General features: G+C 36.6%; 1 protein-coding gene across 2 annotated transcripts in view; it reads right to left on the reverse strand.

Annotated features, from left to right (window-relative positions):
- Edil3 (EGF like repeats and discoidin domains 3) overlaps window positions 1-26,997 on the reverse strand; it is a 415,229-nt gene that overhangs the window by 224,195 nt on the left and 164,037 nt on the right. For both annotated transcript variants that reach the window (XM_050119861.1, XM_050119860.1), the window contains one exon: window positions 3,510-3,638. In XM_050119861.1, the coding sequence (XP_049975818.1) occupies window positions 3,510-3,638 (129 nt within the window). The remainder of the gene's footprint in view (window positions 1-3,509; window positions 3,639-26,997) is intronic.

Here is a 26,997-nt window from a genome sequence, read left to right on the forward strand (position 1 = left end):
TATCAATGTGTGTGTGTGTGTGTGTGTGTGTGTGTGTGTTGATCAACTAGGGGATCATGATCAAACACAAATTCTACTCAGTTAAGTTATAATTAATCTACTTTTCTAAAATGCTTATGGGTGGTGCTGAGATCTCATCACACCTTGGGTAGCAATGCCTTAAGAAATATCTGGGTCATAAAGCTGTTATGAGAATAGAAAACTGACTCACATCTCTGTCTTTCCTATCGAGGGATTAAACATTTCTTTCTACTTCTCCTACCTAAAGAATCTCTGAGGGCCTCTAGCACTTCTAAATCTGCTTTTCCAATGTATAATCCTTTCCAATTCCACCTGAAAGAGGAAGGTTTGATAACCTTTGTGCAGTGAGCAAGCCTCCATTTAGTCATAATACTCCCCTGACTTATGTGAACCCAAGGTCACCTATTTCTACTTCAATACCTTAATTTATATGTTTTCAATTGAGGAAAGGTCAAATGACTGACTCAAGGTCACTTTTCCAATAACTGTAAAGGTCATGTCTCAAATCCCAGTTTCTAAATCCAGATTCAATCCTCTTTCATCCATTTTTGCCTCACTTCTTATAATGATGCATGCCACAGGAGACAAACTGGGTAATTTAGATATAAAAATACCAATCCAGAATTGAATTTCATAGCCTTGGGCTTTCCACTACAACTCTTGAGAGGCAGGCAGTTAAAGTTTTTGGAATGTAAGTTACTATAAAGGGGGAAGTCTCATGCTTTAAAGTAAGACTTGGAGTTCAGGAATAAATTGTGATTCCAGGTTTCTGTATTATGAGATAAGGGAATGTGGGAAAAGACTTGAATGTCCCACTGTGGTGCATGGGATAAAGCATTATCTTAGACTGACCCATCTCTAATGTCCGACAATAAATGGATCATCTAACCATACATGGGAGCTAGAGGCAGATGGCTAGTTTATGTCAGCTTGACACAGGCTAGGAGGGCACCACGATTGAAAAAAATACCTACATAAGTTTTAGCTGTAGGATTTTTTTTTTAATTAGTGATTGATGGGGGGAGGCCACTCTATTGAGAGTGAAGCCACCCTCTGCTTGTGATCTTAGGTTCTATAATAAAACAGGTTGAGAAAGCTAAGATGAGCAAGTTGGTATGTAGCATGCCTCCCTGGCCTCTGCTTCAACTTCTGCACAGGCTCCTGTCCTGTTTGAGGTTTTGTCCTAATTTCTTTCAGGGATCAATGACAGTGTGGACATCTGAGCCAAATAAACCCATTTTCCCCAAGTTGCTTTTCATCTTGGTGTTCTATCATAGCAATAGTAACCCTAACTAGGACAGAGGCCATCTAACTTGAAACTTTGTTGGCTCTGAACATGCTGTTGTAGTCTCTGTGAGTTCTTATGCACATCTGACTAGTTGTATATGGAAGTCATCCTGCAGTTCTGGATCTTCTAATCTTTCAGCCAAGGGTTCACTGAAGAGCTGATGGGAGCACTCTGAGCCCTGAGAGAGGGGTTTGAGATTTAAGATTAAGTGTTCCCAAATCCTCAGTCTTTGTACCTTGGTTGCTTGGGTGGCCATGAACCTTAGAATGGATATGCCATCTGGCCTAGTGGAAAAGCAAATTCTATTGTTCTGTTAAAATAACATAGCATTAAAATGACTCCTAATGTAAATTCTGATGTAACCAAAGATCAGAGTCTTGCTCAGCTATCATCAGAGAAACTTCTTCTTACAGTAACTGGGAACTGGAACAGACTCACAACTGAACACTGTGCATAAGTGATTACATTTAAATTTCAAGTGTGAATGTGTTTCTTGTGCTTTGATTTATTTATTCTTTTCCAACTTGTTTTTGTTGTTTACTCCTTTTCCTATAGAAACAGAGAAGAAAAGTCATAGAGTTGAGTGGGTGGTGAAGTAGGAAGTACCTTGCAGGAGTAGGGAGAGGGGAAACTACCATCAAAATATATTGTATGAAAAATTATTTTCAATAAAAATATGTATATTATACTATTTTGAAGCCAGGGATTTTTACCTATTCCCCATAGTTGATTTTTGAAAACATCCATGATAAAAATCTGTTTTTTTCCTTTGGAGAGATCCTTTGCACTAAATACAAGAAGTTCATGCTCGATTACAGGAGTAAGAAGGTTGTCTACCTCAGGCCTTGCATCTGGTAGCACATCTTTATACTCCGGGCAGAAATGGTTCTCATATTTCCATCATGAGATTGAATGAAAGGAAACACCAGAGATGCAGGCAGAGTTGCTATCCTAGTCTCTCTAGGTATGTTATGAGAAGCTCCCATGTGGAGGATGAGCTGTGATTCTACCTTCAAGGACAATCAACCTTGGCACTTCTGAATGTAGGGTATGAAAATGAATAGTCTCTAATTTGCTTGTTAATGATCTGAGACTTAGAGATCACTCAAGGAAGGCCAGGTGCCAGTTGTAAGGAACAAGAGCATTTCAGTACTTACAGGAAACTTCTCCAGAAGTTCTACAAATTCCTGATAGTGGAAAGACTGTAGGAAATCGCAGGCTGCTTCCAGTGTCTCAGAGTTAAGACATAATATGCTTGCTTGCTCTAGGTGGCTGAAAATCTGACAGGGCTGATATGACAAGATTTGTCTAAACCATTTTGCTAAGTATACTTTTGTAATAATTGGCAATATTCCATATTCACTATTCCTACCCCATGCTGTCTCCCTAGCCTGAACCCTGATGTCCCGATCAATACACAAGCTCACCATCTGCATTCAGCATGCATGTGGCCACCTCTGTAAGATCATCTGTCATCAGTTCGGAATTTATTGTGGCCTTCCTGCATGTGAGATTGCACAGTGGAAAAGGTCCAAAGCCTCTCATTAGGCTTTTTTTTTTTTTTTTGGATCTTTTGAGAAAGGGTTGGTTTCTCCATAGCTTTTTGGTTCCTGTCCTGGAACTAGCTCTTGTAAATTAGGCTGGCCTCGAACTCACAGAGATCTGCCTGCCTCTGCCTCCCGAGTGCTGGGATTAAAGGCATGCGCCACCACCGCCTGGCCCTCATTAGGAAATTTTATGTTTGTTGAACGCCCAGAGATTTTTGCATATAGAAATGTCAACATGTAAGAAGGAGAACACTGAGTTATATATTGTTTAGAGCCTAGAGTATCCTTAGTTTCTTGAGCATTGCTTGTTAACCTAGTCACTAGAATATTCGCTGGAATACTTGGAGAATGTAGTTTATGAACAAGTATGAAGGAGAGAGACAAATATTACAACATGAATGACAACATATTGTAACTTGTATTGAATATTAATGACAAGGGCTAGCAAGCAAATTGCTAGTCACACAGAGTATGGGGACTGAAGCAGCCCTCATCATGGGAGATTACATGTACTGTAGAGAGGCAGCATGAGCCAAAATGCCAGGGCTCCGTGCTGCTCTACACATCTATGACTTGACTGCAAAGAAGAAGGGTAATGACTTGTACACACTAGATCAATAAAAATAAAAGCACATTGAATATCACTAACTTACTGTGCTGACAGTGAATCCCATTAAACCCCCGCGGACATTTACAAACATAGCCTATGAATGTGTCTCCTCGATAAGCTTCACTTATCTCACAGGTTCCTCCGTTGTGACACGGATTGGGGATGCAGGGACCTGAAAGACAGGGAAAAAAATGACTTCATGATGCTTGTGCTTAATAAAATATATTTTACCAACATTTCCAGTTGACAATTTTATTCTTGATAGTCTATAGAAAGAGTGCCAGGTGTGTGAATACTGGTAAGAGGCCAGAATTTAAATATAGGTGCCATGCGATTTGGGGAAATCATTTAATTTTTCTGTTGCCTTAGTGTGGTCTTTTGACAAATATTAATATGATGAAATTAGCTTTAATGGTTACACTCCAGTTAAAAGAGTTTGTGTATTAAAATATGCAGAACAGTACAACCATACTTTATGCATTCAAAAATAGCCTTAATTCAATTATTATTACCAGAATTTCTGAATTGTGGAATACCTTCTTCATGTAGAACAATTAATACTGCAGTTTCTTAAGGCCATGCTGATGCAAAAATCATCTGACTCTACCAATATAGAGAAAGTTAAGTGCAAAGATGCTTGCAGTCATTTTTTTTGAATTTTCATATTTGAGATGGAAATTGGCTTCAGAGTAACCGTCCTGTCAACCCTAAACCCAGTAGCTAATGAAGAGTTGCATGTTGAGTAAGTGGCTATGATAATCATGCTGTAGGATTCGAAAATGTTAGCTCAACAAAGATTTTAAACTGTTGCATAAAATAGACTCATTCTGAGAGTTCCCTGTCCAAATACAGCTATTAGCAGTGTGATTAGCTGAGAGCATCTAGCTACTGCTGGGTAGAATCTGCTGCAACAATGTTCACTCTGGGTCACACTCCTAAGGCAACAACAGAACAACGTGTGGTACCAAACTGGGCCAGGCCCATCTGGCACAGGACTCCTCAAGTGTGTATTCTGTACTCAGGAATGCTTCACTGGTACAGCTGAGGTTTCTCTCGACAACACTGTCAGTCTGAAGCTTTTTGAAGGAAATGCTTTATTTTCATCATTGTTTTCATCTTTCAGAAGTGACAGGCAGTGTCACAGTCTGAGGGACTATGTTAAACATTCATGCTCTCTGATCTTTTGTGTCCTTCATAAGAATTCAGCACAATGCTCGGCATTGCATTCAGCATCTGGGAGTGTATGCTAACTGAGTGAAGATAGACCTAGAGGAGAGATTCTGGAGAAAACTCTAGGGAAATCATGGAAAAGCTTTCCCTGGAAGATGAAATAAGATCAAAAAGAACAAAAGTAAGTTATAAGGATTAGAATACAAGAGCATTGCCTTGTCCTAGTAGGATATAAAGCTGATGCGAAGCAGTGGGCTATTTATTTATTTATTTAATTTATTTATTTATTAAGGATTACTGTCTCATCCCCACCACCGACTCCCATTTCCCTCCCTTCCCCCAATCAAGTCCCCCTCCCTCGTCAGCCCAAAGAGCAATCAGGGTTCCCTGCCCTGTGGGAAGTCCAAGGACCACCCACCTCCATCCAGGTCTAGTAAGGTGAGCATCCAAACTTCCTAGGCTCCCACAAAGCCAATACGTGCAGTAGGATCAGAAACCCATTGCCATTGTTCTTGAGTTCTCAGTAGTCCTCATTGTCCGCTATGTTCAGCCAAGCTAGGGTTCACTATCAAAGCAGTGGGCTATTAATGTGTCTCTGAACAACACTGGATGCATAAGAGACACGATGAGACAGTACACTTCCTTATATTTACTTATCTTTGGAAAAGTAGATTTGACAAGAACGTGAGACCAGGTAAATTAAATGATGATACACAATTAATAAAAAACTCAGTGGTATAGGAGGCTCTTCTTTCTTTGTGTTGTTTTCATTGGTTAATAAAGAAACTTCTTTGGGACTTTGATAGAGCAGAACTTAGGTAGGTAGGGAAAATTAAACAGAATGCTGGAAGGAAGATAACAGAGTCAGAGAGAGCCGCCATGGAACCTTCAGAGCTAGACATGCTGAATCTTTCTCGGTAAGCCACTGCCATGTGGTGGTACACAGATCAATAGAAATAGGTTAAACTGAGATGTGTTAGCCAATAAGAAGTTAAAGCTAATGGGCCAAACAGTGTTTAAATAATACAATTTCTGTGTGGTTATTTCAGGGCTAAGCTAACTGGGTGGCCGGGACAAACAAGTGGGCCCTCCAAGCAATAACTCAGAGAGAGATATTGAAGTTCAACCTGAAAGTCAGAAAAGCAAAACAGCAAGCCCCTGGCTCTTACCTCTACTTCAGTCTGAAATGGTGATCCTGCATCCAAGAATCTTAGAATGAGATTAAAAATGAGAGCTATCTGTTCCTATTTTATGATCATCTCTATAGCTCAGATCAAAGGTGTGTACCACTAAGATTAAAGGCATATACCACCCTGTTTCTATGGCAAACTTGTGTGGATACTAAAGGTTTATGTCACACTGACTGGTCTGTAAGGCTGACCAGTAGGATGGCTTTACTATCTTATCTTTAGGCAAGCTTTATTTATTAAAGTACAAATAAAATGCTATTACAAAATAACTGTTATTGGATGAAAGAACTGATGGAAGATGGGAGAGACTAATTATGAGAAATTTGTTGTTTTAAAATACAGATGGTAGAACACTTTGTGAGGAAAAAACTAATTGAAAAGATAGTTAAATGCTGGTACTAGAACATTGGTGTTATGGTTATGACACTAAACACCTGATGATTCATCAGAGAATCCAGAGTTCTGGAGGCAGATCTTGAGAAGGGCAAGAACTTCCAGCTGAGACAAGGAAGGCAGAGCACTGGACACAATAATACTGAAGACTTGGTACAACTAAGATGCTCCACCAAATAAGGTTGGTGATGGGACACTAGTTCAACAGAGCATATGGCTCTGTGTGACCTTGCACTTCTCTCCCAATCCCTCTGCCTTGATAAAACCCATTAGATTACATTCCTAAAGCTAACCACCTGTGTTTGGCCACTTACTCCTTTTGAGGCTGACGACCAAGGTCCAGCCATCAAAATATTGAGGTTCAGCCATCAAAATCCCCTTAAACTCACCTAATTAACATGCCTAATTAAAATTAAACACCTTGTCATCCCATGGGATTTCTCCTTTTACCTTTATATCACTGTGCTGATATTTAAAGCTGAAGGCTAGAAGAAGTTGATAGTATTTAGCAGATCAATATTCCCAGAGATGCATATAGATCTAAAAATGAGAATCTGTGATTTCAGGAAAGAAGAACCAAATAAAAGTAGCACTAAGACTTTCATTCATTAATTCTCTCTTAAATAAGAAAAAAAAGCAAAAATATCTTTTAAGTAACTGTCACCTGATATATATATATATATCATATATATATGGCATGAGGATATATAAAAAATATTCAAGTGGTTATATAATCCTGAACCAACAGGGTACTATGAAAACTACCTAACCCAATCTCACAATTTAGCATATAAAAAAACATAACCTAATAAAAATTCAGTAAAATCCAAAAACTGCCATATATGAAGAAAATTGGATTTAAGGAATTATACCTGGGAGAAAAAATAGTTATTAAAAGCAAAAGTAATGAAGCTATTCTTGCTTCCTCGAGAGAGTGGAGTAATTATAGTAGAGAGAATAAAAACCTTTCCCACATTCACTATGGCTTAAGAAACTCCATGGGGGATTAATAAAGGAATTGAATGTAAGACCTTTGCTTGGTCTTGCTAGGAGATAAAACTGAGGCCATGAAGTGGGTCATTTAAAGTCTCTCTGAAGAACAATGGTGCCTGGGAACCTGGCTGAGATGGCACACTATGCCACTTATCTCTGGAAAATTAGACAAGGCAAGAAAGTGAAATCAGATACATTAGTAGAAGAAAGAAGAGGGGAAAGATGGGGGAGAGCAATGGATCTAACACAAAGCGGAAAAGAAAGTCCCCATGGTGAGAGGGGCCGATGAAATGCTGGGTGGTTCAATTCAAACCCTGGGTGGTTAAATTCATGAAGAAAAGTGTCTATCAAGAAATAGTAATGCTGGCAATTCAGGCTTAAGTCATTTTTACAGATCTTCTGTGAATTATATTTTAAGTGATCTAGCTATCCGCCAATGTCTGCTAATTTGAGGAGTCTGTGGGGTTGTGTTTGAAAGAGCCAATAGGAAAATCTGTGGTATTTTACAACATTGGGAAGAGAAGGGAAGGGAAGGGGAGGGGAGGGGAGGGGAAGGTAGGAGGAGAGGGGAGGGGAAGGGGGAGGGGAAGGGAGGACAGGAGAAGGGAAGAGAAGGGAAGGGAAGGGGAGGGAAGAGAAGTGTTGCTGGGGATGGGGTTCAGTGGATTCCAGTTAATACAGAAACCTGGAGATAAAGTTGACCCAGGGACCCTAAATCCTAAATCCCTGGGGACACAATAAAGTCTGTACAATAATCCTGGTTCAGTCTCTGGATTCTCTGCAGATGTGAGTTTGTGAGTTTAAGCTCTTTGTATCTGCATCCCAAAGGGGATCATGACCTCAGCTGATATCATGGTTTTAGGAAAGGATTGCTCTTACTGTTAGTATCTTTCTCACTATATAAAATTTAGTGAATTTAAGAGCAAGAGTGAAGTAAATCAAATGGGACTAGGATTTTCATTTACAGAGACCCTTAAGTTCTTATTTTTCTTTATACTGAAAGAATATATCCTAGATTTGTGGGAGGAGGGACAGGCACAAAGAGGTTAAGTAACATATCTAATCAGCAAGGCTTTTATCACACTTTGCCTGACTACAAAGTCTACAATCTTCCTAGCAAGCCATGTTTGCTCCCTTGTTGTCAGTGTGTGCATTAATGTTAGTTATGACAGATGTAAACAGTCAGCATGAATTCGCTGAGCATATTTCTATAAATAATGCAACATTCCAAGCCTCCTCTAATGTAAGAATCTCAGAGTATTTTCAGCAATTGAATCCGAGTATGTTAGATACTATGTATATATAGAGAAGGCCCTCTTATAATGCTTTATCTCATTATTATAACCTTTGAATTCAATTTCACCAATATAATTTTATCATAATTATGTGTAAGCCTAAATCTGTATAGTCTCTATATTCATATGTGTGTGTGCATTTATGCTTATGTCTTTCTCTGTACGCATGTGTGTACTGCAAGAGCACATGAACATGAGTGTGTCTTTGTGTATGTGGGCGTGCATGCATTTTCTCTCTCAGTTGGGACCACCTGTTCTTGCATGCAGAAATCAGAAAAGAGTGTTTTATGTCCTCCCCTATCACTTCCCATTAATTTCTTTTAAGGAAGGCCTTTCTCTGAACCTGGGGCTCATGTTTGTGCATCTGAGCTGGATGCTCAAACAAGACCAGGAAACCCTATAATCTCAAACCAGACATTGATAGGAATATCTGGCTTTTAATAAGGTTCTGGGATCCAAACTCCAGTTCTCATGACTGTGGGGCAATCATTCTTAACTACTGAGCCAGATCTCTAGCTTCCATCCCTAGTTTTTCTGAACTCTTTGATTTCCTTTTCTGAACTCTTTGATTTCTCAACGCAGGAAGTTTGAGGAATCAGATGGGTGACTTCTTATCCCTTGCCACTTCAGGCCATAAACATCATATGGGAAGAGTTCAGGTTTCTACATGTAAATTCCTTTTACAGATGATGAAATGAAGTTATGGTGATAACAAATGGTAATATTGACATCTGTGGAATATACCCTATTCTAGATTTAGTTCTATAAAACATTGATGGCTATTTTCTAGAATTTTCTATACTTTACTAGTCTCAATCCTTCTTAATTTTTAATTGGTTCTCTTTTTTCTCTCTAATATGGTTGAAGCTATAAAATTGTCATTTTAAATTGCAGTATTGTATTATTTTCATCATTACTGCATACATTTTCATTCTTTGACAAACATATGACTAAGAAGTATGTAGCTTTGAACAACATTATTAGCATTACTTAATTTGTTATTTGGTCAATCCACATATTAATAAGGCAGTATATTTTGAACATGAGCCAAGCAAAGTGAATAGAAAGTAATTCAGCATGTAACAATAAAATGAATATAGGTGAGCACTGACAAAATTTGCTTGGTACTCATATTTGCTTTGTATTTGATATTGAACATAAATAATCAAAATGTACCACAATAATTTCTAGCTATCTTTTCTCCAAGTGATAAAGAGGTTAATCACATGACAATGAAGGAGATGGGAAGTCTTCCATCTTTGTGCCATCTATCCATATCCAGATGGTAATTTTGATACTAAATTATTTTAGTTTTTAGTATACGGGCCAATAAAAGTAACTGCTTATAATATGTGAAGTTGTTTTTTCTGTACTGGTAAGAATAAAATTGACCTTACAAAAGTAGTATCTATTCTTGAGGCACTTAATATGTTATAGGCACTGTACTTGTAGTTTGTAGTCAATGCTTTGAATGAGGGCCCCAGAAAGACTAAGCTCACAGTATCAGAGTACACTCGGTTCTCCAGTATGTTCAGTTGATTTTAATGAATATTTGACAGCTGGCCAGTACTGTGGTTGTCGGTATATTTAATTAATCTCACTCAGGATTAATACCTGTCATTGGGTAGAAAATGGTTTATAGAAATTTAATTCTGAGATTTCCCTCTGGTATTATAGTAATTTCTTTAAAACTTTTACTGTTTGACAGTTTCATAGTTTTATATAATGAACTTTAGACATTTAACACCCCTTATCTTTGATACTCTACATTGTTGATTTTAATAGCCCAGACGCTATTATATTTGAAGCATATCTCCTGTAACCTGTCAGTCCTGTACATAGCATTGAAACAAACAACGAAACAACAAAGTTTGAGAAGAAATTAATGCTTGTGAGCCACTTAGATGTTCTAACAGAAAGAAGACCCACAAATCTGTCATCAGTGTCTTCCCACTGTAAGAAGCTCTCTAAAGAAGGTGGCATCATTTTTGTATTACAGACATATAGAAGCAGAAAGAGTGGAGAACTAATCGGTTCTGGTTGGTGTTTTGAGCCATCTTACTAAACCCAAACACTTTCATAATATCACTCTTAAAAAAGAACATAAATGAACTTTCAAATGCAAAAGCCTTCTGGGAATTTTTAAATCAATGCTGCAATACTTTTCTAGGGAATTTTCAAGTAGCTCCTAACACAATGGGGACAGCATGTGATCAAAATTAATGAACAACTGAGCTCAACAACATTCTTTCCAGGCATCTTTATGCAAGTTCATTTAAGTATGCCAACAAGATTAATTGTTCACAAAAACAACTGATTCATATACTTTGCTCTTTTGCTTCCTTCTCTTCATAATTCTAATAACACTGTTAAAATTGTTTTCTTATGTGTAACACAGTTACCTTCTCACACAATAAGCACTATGCTCCAATTATGACAGTTGTAGAGAATATACAGAACCTTAGGAAGCAAATCCATTAACACTCCTGTGTTTGTGCACATTCAGATCTGGTCTAGTTTAGAGATTATGCCTCCAAAGGCTTGGAATTAATTGTTAAAGTTGAATGTACACTTTAGATGACTTGATGAAGAAAGCCAGTGTAGTCTTTGTAAAAGCACAAGCTTTCGAGTTGCTGTTTGCTGGACAAATGAAGGGGAAACAGGAATCAAAAACTGGTTCTGACCCTCATCTTAAAGCATATTGAAGTGCACACATGAGCTTATGTTTATTAAGATTTTGATATTTTGTTACTGTCATTTTTTAACCTTGGCCACTCCATTTTAAAAGTAACCGAGAAGCCACAGTGCAGGCTCAGTGGTTAACATTGTTTTTGCAATATACATATGTTTGTTTTCCAATACCTATGTTGGCGGTCTACAACCCCATATAACTACAGTTCTAGTGCACCTATTATTGGATCCTGCAGGCACCTACAATCACACATGCCCAAACACAACACGTAGATAACAATAATAAAAAATAGAAATATTGAAAAATAGCTAAAATGAAGAAATTATTGCATACATGTTGAGATTGATGCTTTCCAAATGTATTCTGTGCAGTCTCCTGTTTTCTCCTTTGATCTTTTTCTCATAAATATAAATGCACAACATTCAGTTGTGTTATGATGAGCTAGTCCAAAATACTTTGTATTTAAAAACAGAATTAAGCTACTTCAAACAAAATAAAACAATCTCATTATTGAGGAAAAATCATCAAGATGAATAAGATTTCTCTTTAAACTATAAAAGCTTTGAAGAAGATCGTGAAAATTAAAATCTGGGGTAAGCAGACACTCTTCCTGTATGTGTTGACAAACTGTCTCCTTTGGAAGACACAGGCTTCAGTGTTCAAGTGTCCACAGGAGGCCCTGAGATGACCAGTGGAATGCTCTCCTGGCCTCGTATTCATTTCAGGTTGGCCGCAACTAATTTCCACTCAGTTGGTAGCTTGAAGCAGCAGAAATATTACCTCTGAGCTCCAAAAGGCAGAAATCAAAAACAAGGCATCAACTATACTCTTGGAAAAATAACAATCTTCTTTTTTTATTCATCTTCCCACTTCTCAGGGCTCCTGATAATGATGTCATGTAGTCATGAGCATTGCAAGGCCACTGGCTACATCTTTTAGTTATTAACAACATCAGGCCAATTCCTCCACCTGTCTTAACAGGCATTCTCCCATTTCTTTGTCTCCCCCCTTCTTTTTTTCCCATATCGGAAGATAACTACAGTCCCACTCTAAATTTGGTTTACATCTTCAAGGACCCTGTGAGCTCAAGATGCAAAATTTCTATGTTGATGCCTGAGGTAGTCAGATTTTTCATCACTGTGACAAATATTTGAGAGAAATAGTTTAACAAAGATTTCTTTGAACATTAGTTTCAGAGGCTTGGATCCATGGCTTTGTGGCCCCATTTTCACAGGTCCATGATTGTTGAAATATGAGCGGCGGGGCTGCGTCCCCAACACCCCGGCTNAAAAAAATCAATTCAACAGAAGGGAATTCAAGACTGGCATTGCAATTCTACTGAATTACATTCTGCACATGGCTAATGAAGCCAAAGACACTACAGTAGAAGCTACTACATCCAGTTTCTCAGAACAGTATCTCACTGTGTTCAAAATCCCGTTCCTTATATCTGCAGGTAGGCATAGCTTTTACCCCACATCAAAGAATATGCTTTATGTAGCAGACAGGGGACATAACAAAATATAAGCATGGTCAAAATGCAGAGAACAACGAACTGTGGGTTGCTTAACCCTATTTGATACAACTACAATAGAGTCTACAATTAAGGCTCAGAGTACAACATCTAAGAGGTAGTGGAATGGTTTTAAGAGAAAAAAAAAAACAATTCTATGCTGACAGAGTACTCCAAACACACACATACACACAGAATTTTGTGACATGTTATGTTATATTTAACATAATAAAACTAAAGTGATTAGTTAAGTATGTCTAAGGTCAATGGACATAACAAATAGCATTACTTATACAGAAATTGATAGCACCTTCCGTGGAAAGTATTTGCATAATAAGAAAGTGAAAGATTGCCTCCAATGGAGGTTGGATTTTGTGAAGCAATTAACAAATCTAGTTGATTTGATTTATGATGCAATTTGCTCTCAAAAAAAGCCAATGGAAATTATTTCTCGAGCAACTGGACTTGGTAGAATACATGGTATTCTATTAAAGCTCTGAAGTTTGGAATAAGGTAAATTCACAGCATTTTAATAGTATGTATTTGACTATAATACATTTTATTCTTGTATAGTAAGTCTCATAAAAATAATATGAAGTCTGGATACCAATGCTCAAATATGCACTACTTGATTCTTTTCAGGAAGTGGTTATATAACTGTCTTTCAGTTTGCTTCTATACTGCTTTCATTGTGTGGTCTAACAAAAGGAATACTGGAAGACTGATCATTTCTTTGTACACATTCTGATTAAACATATTAGAAAATATTTTCTAAAAGAAGGATCTTGGTCAATGAATAATTGAACAATATGCATTTGTGGTGACAAAATGCATAGATCTATGGGAATTGACATGGGAATTTTCTAGATTAGTGAATGTATCTTTCTAATTCATTATTCACTAGATGCCTATATATAAACTCAAATAGCACACTTAGTGTCTTAATCTGCTTTCCATAGTCAGAAAATATTTGTCCAGTGTAGAGGTGAAGCTTTTCAGTTGTGCTCAGTTTTCTCAAACCCACAGCCTTGCCTCTGCTTCTTAAAATTACCAGCAAGTTCTAATATGAAGTAAAGTCTTGAATTTGTGATTTGAATTTCCAGTAGGAGTTTCTCCACATAAAAAGTGAGAAATAATATGTGTGATTTCTGGCAGACATGGTAAGAAGAAATAGGCAATTAGGGATGCTTTCTACAACTGCTTTCTGACAGCAGAAGCTACTGGTGAGATGTAGTCTAATTGAAATCTCTAGGTGTCTACAGTCAGCAGAGACTGTCTAGTGCCTCATACTGGGTGGGTATTCTAAAAACTCTTCTATTTTGAACAACTTGAGTCTAATTATACTTCAGTCATGCAGTTAAGATCAACTTAACTAGTTAAAGGAAGGGGTAGTGAGAATCTGGAGTAGTCTTTTTATTCCCTTTTTTTTTAGACTACAAAGAACAAAGCATATATATTAAAGACACCAAACTGGAAACTATGACACGTGTAATAAAGAAGACATTGTTTGGCTTAACTTTTTTAAAAACTGACTATAGCATTCTAAGTTGGTGGGTATTGTCACAGTGCTGCCAGTCAAAAAGATCACCACTGATAACTATAAGCATGACAAAAGAAATGACAATCTTAAGAATGTATTAAGATAAATACACTCTATTACTTCCTAATACTTAAAAACAAACTTTCTGCAAAGATAGTTTTAGAATTGTACCGCTAGGGACATTTATTAGCCATAGACTTGACAGCATTTGAGACCAAAACCTAATGTGAGTACAAAGCAACATGTAGTAAGAAGTGGGAATTAAACATCATTTAAGTGCTTTATGTCCAACACAGAAATTGGGTGTGGTGTACATACAGAGGAAGAAAGAAAATGTAAGGGACATGTACTGGTTGACTGCAAGTTACAGCACTAGAAAAACAGGTAAGGCAGGAAATATTTTCCCATACATGCGAGCTGGCCTTACCTGTGGTTTTCCCATACTGTCTCTCCAGGGGTCACTACAAATTTACATTTCAGTGAAAGACTAGAGACACCACAGGTCTTTGGTCCCTGGATTTGAGAACATGATCCACAACACAACTAATGCGGACCCAAGAGGCATCACAGGGAAGAGGGCAAAGAGAAAATAAATGTGTAGTTAGAAAGAACAGTAAAATGGGTACATATATTATTGTAACCAAGTGATAGAGTGCACTTTCACCAAACAAGGAAAATGTCAAGAGTTCATGGTCAAACTGTATCTTGCAATGAAACTAATGAGATATACTATCTTCAAAATGCTAGAATTTTGCCTCTAACTGGTAACTTGAGAAAAGCAAAATCAGAAAAAAAAATCAGTGTTTCATATCTTTGTACTCTGCATAATAATATAAGACATAACAATCCTCAATAATGGTCTGTTTTAGGAGTATTGTACACCATGCTTTTCTTTCTTTTTTAATATTTATTTATTTATTATGTATACAATATTATGTCTGTGTGTATGTCTGCAGGCCAGAAGAGTGCACCAGACCCCATTACAGATAGTTGTTAGCCACCATGTGGTTGCTGGGAATTGAACTCAGGACCTTTGGAATAGCAGGCAATGCTCTTAACCTCTGAGCCATCTTTCCAGCCCCTTGTACACCATATTTGCCTAAACTAAAAGCCCAGGGAATTAAGTAGATATTACCACTGGAAAGATTTTTATATTTTCAAATAAAAAATTTGTAACAAAGATGACATAACAGGTATTGAATGAACCTCTTAACATAATTAAATCTTACATGTAAATTAATTCAACTTTGCTTTCAAATCGCATTGGAATCACGGTGCTGGCTGTGATGTGCCAACAGCACATGTTCCTGTTGGGCGTAATACTTAATGAAATTTATGGGAAATTCTGAATTAGATGAATATTTAAAGTAGCCTTTACTGAAATCCCAAGTTAGAATTTACTTAAATAACTTAATTTAAAGGTAATATAGTTAACTATGATAGAATCTTTAACAAAATGGACAGAAGTGGCAGTTAACATCCTTAGGACAAGGTGATATCTCTTTTCTAGACATATGAGTCAATAGCTCTTTACAAAAGTTTCTCCAAGGAAACAAAATATTATTAATTTTATATGAAATAAGTAAATGTGCATTTTATATATGCTATGTCTGAAGAAGGAAAAATTTTAAGTTTGAAGGGAGCTTATCTATACATCCTTTCAAAATTTGCTTTTGACATTTCCTTAAAAATGACTAACAAGGGGAGGGAAATGGGAGGCGGTGGCAGGGAGGAGGCAGAAATGTTAGTGGGTACCCGGGTATCATCAGAGAATACAGGCATATAGTATAGAATATAGTATGAGAGGAAGAAAATTTAAAGAAAGTTTTCTGATGTGGATTTCCCCACTGTATGCTGTGAATACCATTGGTTAATAAAGAAACTGTCTTGAGCCTGTGCAGGGAATAGAGATAGGTGGGAAAAATTAAACTGAATGCTGGGAGAAAGAAGGAAGAGTGAGAGAGAAGCCATGTAGCCCCACTGTAGCCAGATGGAACTCTATCCAGTAAGCCACAGATTACTAGAAATGGGTTAAATTATGATGTTAGGGTTATCCAGTAAGAAGCTAGAGCTAATGGGCCAAGCAGTGTTTTAATTAATATAGTTTCTGTGTGATTATTTCTGGGCTAAGCATTCAGGAACCAACAAGTGGCTTCCAACAATAGATTTACTTCAGACCTATATCCTTTCAAAACTCTTGTTTAGCAGTAGGCTTTCTGATTATAAATCATAAATTTGCTGAGAAAATTATTATATGTACCTAAGTTGATAAATATTTTTAATCATTGTGGCACAGGAGGTGATAAATCATTCACTCTTTATTAAATATGCTTCCAACTTTAAATTATGAGTAACAAATTTTAGTGGAATGATTTTCTGTTTCAGATGTCAGTAACTACTGCTGCAGCTAGCACCATGTTGGCAAGTGCTCTCTCCCCTTCCCCAGACTCAGGCATCTTCTCCTTCTGCTTTCAAACACCATGTGCATGACGGGAATTCTCAATTCTGACAGTTTTATCACCCAATCAGAATGTTGCAGCATTTTCTGCATTTATACTGAATACACATTAAGGTGATCAAAAATGTTATTTCTGGGCATTTGCGAGTTAATGGCTAATATTTACTGCTTGAGGAAGGTGTGATTCCAATTATAGAGCAATGTGTAGTGAACACAAGACAAGGTGATTTTTTTAAGACATAAAGTAGGATCAATAAATATGTCTATTAATAGAAGAGCTGGCATATTAGAATCTTTGACAAATTAACAGATATATCATATTATCGTAATGTTGTTAGATTTAGTAAATAGAAGATTAAGTGACATTTTGTATATAACACCATCAATAATATAAACACTAGAGAAGTAGAAAATAGGCATGGAAAGGAGAAGAGCCCCAAGTTTCAGTGTGAGAAATTCCGTGAAAACTTGGAAAGAGCATAGGCTAATTTATAATTCAGCTTTCAGTAATTTTTAGCTAATGCAAAGAAATCATCTCAAAAATATTTACCTAGTGGGCTGTTTCCAAAAAATATATTTTGCAAGTCTCTTGTATGATAACTGTGTGCATCAGAATCCACTAGGTCTGTATTGAAGAAAAAAAATGGGACTGGGAAGATGGCTCAAGGATTAATTCAGAGCGTTAGTTACTCTTCCTAATGAGCAGCATTCACAGAACCCACGTGGCTGCTCACAACTATCCAGGCTCAGGGGATTATATGCCCTCTTCTGGCCGCTACAAGCCCTGCAAGCATGTGGTACACAGACATACTTTCAGGCAACCACTGAAGGAGACTCAGAAAAAGCAGGAGAAAAACTTAAGTTTTCACAAAAAAAAAAAACCTTAAGGATTTACATTTGTAGGTGATAAAGGGTCCAAACTTATCACTCAGATTTTCCTTTAGCTACTGCTACCTTATAAACTTTCATATTTCAGTAGAAGAGAAATGTAATAGTAAAATAGAGACCATTCTTTTCTGTAAGATTGTTATAGAAATTTCTGGGCCCATGATTCCGGAGCATAAGCAATCTCACTATGTTCCATGCAACTTGAAGCAACTGCAGAATTTCCCTGTTCTTCATCAATCTTTCCTTGACAGCTCTTCACCTAATTCACCTCCCACGCAGCTTGCTGCCTGTATTTCAGCTTAGCATCTCACTGTATACTGCTTCATTAGTAACTGTATGATAGGTCTCTTTTGTCTCCGTGAATCCATAATTAACTGCTTGTACAAAGTATCCCTCTGTGCTTTATTCTTTATCACCAGACACTAGTGAAATATTTCAAGCATGAACGCTAACTGACTGAAATATTCATAATTTCAATATGAATGCCCAACTGCTATCATAATCAATAACAAACTGTAATGGTTGCAGAATTGATACAGTTTTTGTAGCCTTTTATTAATCCTACCCATTTGTAGCTTGGAATCAAGCCACAATTTCTTTGTCAAATATTGTTGCAATCTTTAAAATATTAAATGGTGCACAATCTTATAAATTAATGGGTATATAAAATTGATGCACTTTTGCATGATCCTCTTTCCTTTGAAAGCAGTTATAGAAAGTGGTGGACCGGTTTCTGTTTCTTCTGAAATCTGACCTTTGTGATTGTCATCTTAATCACCAAGCAGAGAGGCCCCTGCAGGAGATACCCAGCTGCATTCAGACGGGAAAGGTATAGACTCCGACTTCACAGCTGAGAACACTGACGCACAGCTGGACAGGGCAGTTGTTGTTTGGACTGCCTTCTAAGGTCGCACATGTGGCTTCTTTGTGGCAGACTTGGGAAAGCATCAAACAAAGCAGGCATGGATCCTGGCCAGCTGGCCATCTGTTCCTTCACCCACTGTGATAATTTGGTCTTGTAGAATTTTGTTAAGTGAGCATTAAGTAATGACCATGTCAAACAGGGTGCATAGTGAAAGCCTCTTAATCACAGAATGAAAATTCAGGGGATGCTCACTTAAACACAGAAAAGGTCACCAAACTCATCCAAGGCAAAACACAAAGCAAGGCAAAACAAAGCCCAAACCAAAACAGTGAAATAGAGGCAAAGGGCAGTAATTAACTGCATTTGAATGTTTGGATTATATCATATTGAATCCATACCAAAAAGAAGTGGGTGGACTTTGTATGAGGCAACTAAAACCTAGTTAAATACAATCAGAGTTTCTATTATCCTCTTTTGCATAAACATATTAAAGAATTGAGATGCTAAGAAAATGTGAGTGGCTATATCATATTAATTGAGGTAATGACATTTATAAGTCATTGATATAAAACAATAACTTGTTCTGAATGCTCAGAATAATTTTCTATGTAACTGTTCTTCTCTTGTTTTGCTAGTTTTTTAGCGATAACATCCAAAAGAATGGGTTTCTTATGGCATTTGTATGCACACTTTGTCTATCATCCATTCCCCTTCACTTCTCTCTAAGTCACTGGTTCTCAACCTTTCTAATGCTGTGACCTTTTAATACAGGTACTCATGTTGTGGCAATCCCCAACCATAACATTAATTTTTGATTTACCTCATAACTGGATTTGTACTGCTATTATGAATATCTATATATTTGATGGTGTCAGGCAACCACTGTGAAAGGGTCATTGAGATCCTTACAGGTACCTTACTTTGCTTGTCAAGAACCACTGGTCTGAATCTCTCTCTGAGCCCTATTGCTCAGCCCCATCTTCCTATGAAATTTATTCTTCCCCAACACAGTATTTTTTTAATTATTTAGCAATGCCATACATTGCACACCATTCACACTCACTTACTATTCCTTCCAGGTTGACCCAAAATAGAAGAAGAGCACCAAGTTCTACTTGCATTGGACATATACCCATTGGCACAAGGTCAAACTCCCAGTGACCAGACCCTTTTTTCACACCTCTACTAGTTTATGTCACACATACTTCATCATCTTACCCAAAGCCTTTAAGATTTCTTCCCATATTTTTTCCTTTCCTAGATCCTTGATTTACCTGTGTATGCATGAATACATGTGCTAACACATACACACACACAATTAAATGCACCCAAATACCGTATTTTTCTATAAATAAAATAAATAAAATATTTATTTTATATAAATCAATAATATGTATTTAAAGAAAAAAATACATATGGTCAAAAATACTTGAAATAAAGTGTTCAGCTTTCTTAACTGTCAGAAAAATGTAAATTAAAGCTGAAATTACAACTCACTTCAGCTACAATTAAGACAACTAATGCTGGGCCAGTATGTGGGAAAAGTATGTGTTCAATGCTGGTGGCAATCCACTAGTGTAGCCATTATGAAAGTCAGTGTGAAGATTTCTGAAGAAACAATGAAATTAAAACATAGTGTCTAAGATACCATTCTAAAGTGCTACTACGGAGTAAGATACATGCTCTTGGTTTTTCAGACATCGTTTTAACTATCCCTTTCTGAGAATGCAACTTTCCATCATATATAATTCCTTCTCTAAACAAGAAAACATTAAAAAGTTTAGAGAATTATTTAGGTTACCATGAAAATGAGTGAATTCAATGAGACCATTGTTATATGTATCATTATACTTAGCAATCAGTCTATCCCCTAGTGACTGCCCTTCCAATGCCCACTCTCACACTTGAATGAATTTCTCCCTTTCCAAAGATAACCCTTATTTCTTTTCATGTTTATTCCTTTTACTTTCTATATCCCTTTTCCTTTAAGATCTATAAACCACACTCCAGGGCATGCCTCACGGCCAGGAGTAAAAAGTCAACACAAATCAAATTCCATGCTTTTGTTTTTTATTGCTTACTGTAAGCTCTTGTGATATTATGCTTTGTGTGAGCATATTTTTCTTATCAGTCTTTATACATTTTTATAGTCATTTTTTGGGTTATTTCTTTACTTTCATAAGGGGGGGCAGTTCATTTTCACAAATCTGGTCCTAACAGTTAACCAGGTAAAATTACATTAAATTTTTACCATATAAAAGTCAGCTCTACTCCATGAATTTTGCTTAAGTATCCTATCTCCAAAGATTTTTCTTCCCTTACTCTTTACAAAATCTAGTTCTTACCAAGATTTTATCTTCACCAACCATCTTCCATCATTGTTTTCTTATTCTCCCAGAAAAAAATTATCCAGTTTTTGTTGATTTATTAGTTCACATATTTGTTTGTTGGCCTTATTGTTCAGGTAAGAGTAGAGCTATTATTGTGCTCCAGACACAATGCTTACTGAATAGTTTTCTAAATATGATCAGAGGACTTTGCTTTCTTATCTTTCATGGTTTTCAGCAACAGAGAAATACACTAATCAAATAAGCACACCAAGAAATTGAATTGTTTAGTATATTATTTTTAAATGGATACTACTCATTCATTTCCCAACTGCCCAGACCCAAATAACCACACAGAAACTATATTAATTACAACACTGTTTGTCCTATTAGCTCAGGCTTCTTATTAAGTAACTCGTACATCTTAAATTAACCCATTTCTATTAATCTATCTATCACCTAGAGCCTGTGGCCTACTAGTAAGCTTCTGGTGTCTGTTTCCTTCGTCAGTTACATGGCTTCTCCTTGACTCCATCTGCTCTCTCTCTCTCTCTCTCTCTCTCTCTCTCTCTCTCTCTCTTTCTCTCTCTCTCTCTCTTTTTTTATTTCCTGCCTGTCTTTATCCTGCCCTGCGGTAGGTCAAAGCAGCTTCTTTATTAACCAATGGTTAAAAAAAAATATTCACAGCATACAGAGGGGAATTCCACATGAGTCATTAAAGAAAGTGTACTATGACATAAAACTATTAGGTTTGTGAAGGAAATAAACCCCAAACTGGAACCCAAACACCGAGTAAGAGTAGTTGTAAAGAAAGAAGCCTAACCCAGGTGTAGCTCTATGGAAGTAGAAGTGGGACAGAAGTGGGGGCCTGTAAGGTGACCTGTGTAGCTTAAGTAAATGGAGCAAGTATAAAAGGATAGACAAGAGCTGAACAAGTGAAGTCTTTGCAAGCATTATTGGAAAAAAAAATCTTTAAAAGATACACTGACATGTCTAAAAATAATATCGCTGCCCTGAATTTCAACATTAAAGAAAAATTTCTGGACTGTATAGATGATATTTGAAAAGGATGAGTAAAGATACAGTAAACCAACTCAACATCACAACCCTGGTTCAGGAAAAAGCACACAAGGAGGCCTGGACTGGGTTGATGCAAATATGGAGAAAGTAGGCAGATGTCCGAGACTGTTCAGGGATGACCTTTTTCCAGATTTCACAGCTTGGTGTATGAGCGCTGGTGCCACCTGCTGACAAAGCAGAGCTGAACGGGAACTCTTAGTTCTCCTTTGGAAGTGTTGAGAAACTGCTGCAGACAGGTTTTTCATAACCCAGCCTCTGCTAGGTCATGGAGAATATGCCCGAGAAACATAAGTGTAAGTGTTCCTAGGTGTAGGTGGAAATTAATGGACATGGATGTGCCCACTAACTATAGGAGAGAACACAGAACAAAGAACAAACAGTCTAGTATAATGTCTAGTATAATGTCAAGAGCTGGTCAAAGACATGAAAGAAGTTATCAGGAAAATGACACTTTGTCCAATAGTAATTGCTTAAGACAAACTCTTATTTATCTTAAGCAAAATTACCACTAAGTACCTGGACCTGTTAGTTCTGTTGCAAGCACTTTATTTTCCACACCTCCAAGTATACAGTGCATGTCCAATGCATAAGAGAATTAGGTTAAGGGAGTCTGCTCCTTCAAGAGCCATAATCTCAGTTCTGTTGGACATTTTGTTTGATACTTTTTCTTACCCAGATAATCACTGTCATAAGGATAAGCTATAATCTAAATCCTATCACCATGTATTACTCTTAAAATTTGGCTTATATGGTCCCCTAAGAGGAAACCTGGGCAATGAAAGGATATTTGATGAAAATGAAAGATAAACAGTTAAGAATATGCTAAGGAGCCAGGCTGTGGTGGCACATGCCTTTAATCCCAGCACTCGGGAGGCAGAAGCAAACAGAAGTCCATGAGTTTGAGGCCAACTTCATTTACAAGAGCTAGTTCCAGGACAGGTCTTAAAGCTACTGAGAAACCCTGTCTCAAAAAGGAAGAATATGCTAAGGATTGATACTCATTTTTGGATTTATATGGAACATTTTCTTTGGTTATGTTTCAGTTTGATTCTCTGTTAGCTGTCCCCTGCTGGGTCTAGAGTGGGTGGTACTGTCATGACACAATGCTGAAGTCCTGTATTTCAAGATATACCTAAGACTGCTTCTTGTTAAATCATTCTGATTGGAAAGTCCAGTTTATACTGCTATAAATGATGATGAGAAATGTTCTGCAAAGCTTTGATCATGAGGTTAACCTGTGCACAGGGAAGGCAAAGAAATAAATGTGTAATACAGATAAATAAATAACCAAATATAATTAAATAAACAGTAACAGCCTCAAACATTGTGCACCTCCTATGTGCCTGGAAATGTGGTTGATATATATTGAGAAGTCTGGAAATCCAGGTAATGTATTTACCAACTCATTATCATTGCAAACTCAGTTGAAAATGTTGAGCTATTCAGCACAATTCACGTTCTAAGCCTCACAAGGGTTAAATATATATAGGCAGAGTCATATTACTATAAAATCTTCATTCCTACATTTCCAGTATTATGAACTCAAATTTGTAAATTCCATGTTACATTAATCACATGAATATAGATAGGTAAATTTTACACAGAACCACAGTAATTACTATATTCCTTCCAAAAGAACCATTCTTGCTGACACTTTTCTACTGAATGCTGCTAAGATTACCTGCAGTTCATAAATGGCACAGTTCCACTCATGAAGTTATGAGACATTGACGCCCACTTCAATCTAATTCAAATGATGAAAAGATACATATTCCATTTTAATATTACTTTCTTTGGACTCAGAAACTATATTTAATACTGTATTAAATATTCTTATAAAACATTATGAGAAGTGGCAATAATCTAGTTTTTGCTGTGCTGCAATTTAATATTTAAAATGTTTTCTTGTTCCAAATATAATTTGTTGATTGAGATAACTAGGATATTACCATCTGTTTGGACAGAGATAGTGAGTTCACTCCCCTGTCCAAAATGCTGCAGATTAGTTTTGTCTATTATCTTTTCTTACTCCAATAAACTTTACTTTTATAAAATGGTATTAGAATGCATGGAAACAGCACACAAAAGGGCAAATTGCAGCTCTCATGGTACTAAAAGACACCATGCATCTTCCAAAGGGGGGAGGCAACCAACAGTCCTACCCAGCTGTAACTCCTATGAATATCATCAATGACTTGCACGGCATAATAATCCTTAGGGTGCAGGAGAGCAACCAGCAGCTCTCCAATTTGACTTAAGACCCACTCGATGAAAGTATTAACATGCCTGATCCTGGAAACCTAGCTAACTAATCAGTTAGCTAGAGAAACTGTGATAACTGGAGGAGAATCTACAGCTATTAATTTACTAAACTAATATAATCCCCAAATCTTTCTATCTATCTATCTATCTATCTATCTATCTATCTATCTATCTATCTATCTATCTATCTATTATTTTACACTAAAGATAAAAGCAGTTTTCACCGTTCATCAAGGAAACTTCTCTTTGCAACAGGCAGGGACCACTGCCAAAAACTGAAACTAATCAATATGCAGATTTGGAACTCAGTTCCTATAAATACATCTACAAAAATTTCTCACACCCAAGGCTCAGGGAGCATTACAGAAGAGAGGACAGAAAGATTGTAAGAGCCAGAGGATGAGGTACTTTGATGTGAGATTGTTTCTCTCACTAATACCAGAAGCTATACAACTAAAGTCTCACTAATATGGCTAATATGGGTAAGCAAAGAGAGCAGAAGGAGGAGGACATGCTAAACTGGACCGGGGTAGTCCATAAGGTTTCAACATATAAACAAAAACTACATGTAACTGAGGAGAGCTGTGAGCCTGAAGGTAGTCCTCCCCAGGGAAGACGACATCAACTGATTGTCCAGTGTCAAATGATCAACTTTGAAAACATACATACAAGTCACACTATATGTATTCAACAAGTTATACTCAGAGGTATATATGTATATACTAATAGGTGTATGAATGTAACCACAATTGATGAAAAAGAAGCAATGAATAAAAAAGAGCAAGGTAGTTTATAATGGAAGGTTTTGGAGGAAGGAAGGGAAAGGGAAATAAAATTAAAAAAAAAAAACAATCTCAAAAATAAACAAGATAAACAAATGAATGTCTTAAATAGTTAATTAGATATTGGATGGCCAATCAGCCATTTAAATATAGTAAGTCTGCAATGTTTTATTTAAGATCAATTTAATAAGGACAAAAGATTCTCAAGTAACAGAATTTGCTGCAAGTGGCAAAAGGTGAATCTTTCACATGGTTAATTAAAATAGCTTATAGCAAGATATTTCCTGTAAAAAAAAGCTTTTAAAATACTTTATGAATCTAATTGAGGTAGGTCGCAGACAATGAAATAAAAAGATTTATTATTGTCTATTTAATACTTAAAGAATTTATAAATATTGAAATTTCCAAAAACTTGCTAAACCTTTGTCTTACACTGTTGTACATGACTGTATGGTGGTTTCTATGAATATGATGATTTCCAAACACAGATGGTAGGAGCAAAAATGCCTGGAACTATGACTTTCAGAGACTGACATATTATTTATGGTTATATATTTGTATGATATGTAACGAGTAACTACATCTTATTATACTTGCATTAATAGTTTTCAGGATGAAATAATTTTAAACATTTTGTATGCTAGAAACTTAAAGAATTTAAAATATTTGAATGTATTTGTCAAAGGGAGCAAATAGTCCCCATGGTGAAACTCTTTCCTATCTTTAGGACCTACTCAGTCTGCCACCTTTAAATGAAACATTGTAATCTTTGCTTTCATTAACTATATTCCACAGGCTTTCCAATTTTTAATAAAATGTCATTCTTACCTCTGGTTATGGTGTCTCTGTGAAAATGGTGCTTTATTTTCTGTGTTCAAAAATATTGTCTTTTTACAAAGTCAGAAAATACAGGCAAATAGCTATTTTGAATAATTTAGTAATATTATATTGTAATAAATTAAATCAGCTTTCTACACAATTCTTGATTCTATGCTGAAAATGACAGTAAGACCTCTATCTCAGGAGCCTTGACTTGGCTACTTTACCTGAGAAGGCCTTTTGCTATCATTTTCATCTCTATCAAACTTTTTCCTCAGTTGCTCCTGAGCAATGGGTACCATGAAATATCCTAGTAAGTCTAAAATTCCTACACAAATCATAGTTGCTTTCTCTCTTATTGTGATCTTTCTCAATAACATTTATCCTCTTTTAATATAGCTTGAAACTTACTTGTTATGATTTTGAGTTTCTGTTTCCTGTCTCCCTCTCCTAAACAGAATGTTCATGAGATAGAACTTTCTCTATCTCACTAATGCAACTAAATGTTATACTGTCAACATATTATGGTAAATGATTATATCTCTTCAGTAAATGGAACCTTAGATTTTATTGTGACCAAAGCTGTATTTGTCCTTCATTAGGCCAATACATCTCTTAATGTGTACTGCAAATCATTGTGATATATCCAGAAAATGTCTTCACAGGATTACCTTTCAGTATTATCTTATCAAGCTATATCAAAACAATGTAAAAGAAATCTTCTGGTTTGTTTGTTTGTTTGTTTTTAAAGAAAGTATGTTTTTTTATGATCTAAGCAGCATATTTGAGCTTAAACAAAAATTGTTTATAAGCCCAGCTTATTTTTATGAAAAATTTGATCTTAAAATATTCCTCAGACATAAAGATTATATTATGAACTTACTGTGTGTCAGAATCTAGGTACATTGAGAAATAATGATATATAGTCAATAGCCTCAATAATAGTATAGGCTGCTTTCCTGAAGAATATCAGTTTTTGTAGTGCAATGTAGTGTGAAAGCTGCCAAGAAAGAAAATGAATCAATAACCCCATTCTGTTGTAGTGCCTAGGATCCACAGCATCGACTAACACCACAATATAGCTTCAAAGATGCAATAATGGCACTGACATCTTTGAGGGAACCAACAGCCATTTCATTGGCTTTGTGGGAGCCTAGGCAGTTTGGATGCTCACCTTACTAGACCTGGATGGAGGAGGGTGGTCTTTGGACTTCCCACAGGGCAGCGAACCCTGATTGCTCTTTGGGCTGACGAGGGAGGGGGA

The sequence above is a fragment of the Alexandromys fortis genome, unplaced genomic scaffold (assembly GCF_014885135.2).
Source record: "Alexandromys fortis isolate MF-2015 unplaced genomic scaffold, M_Fortis_MF-2015_v1.1 scaffold_132, whole genome shotgun sequence".
Classification (NCBI taxonomy): Eukaryota; Metazoa; Chordata; class Mammalia; order Rodentia; family Cricetidae; genus Alexandromys; species Alexandromys fortis.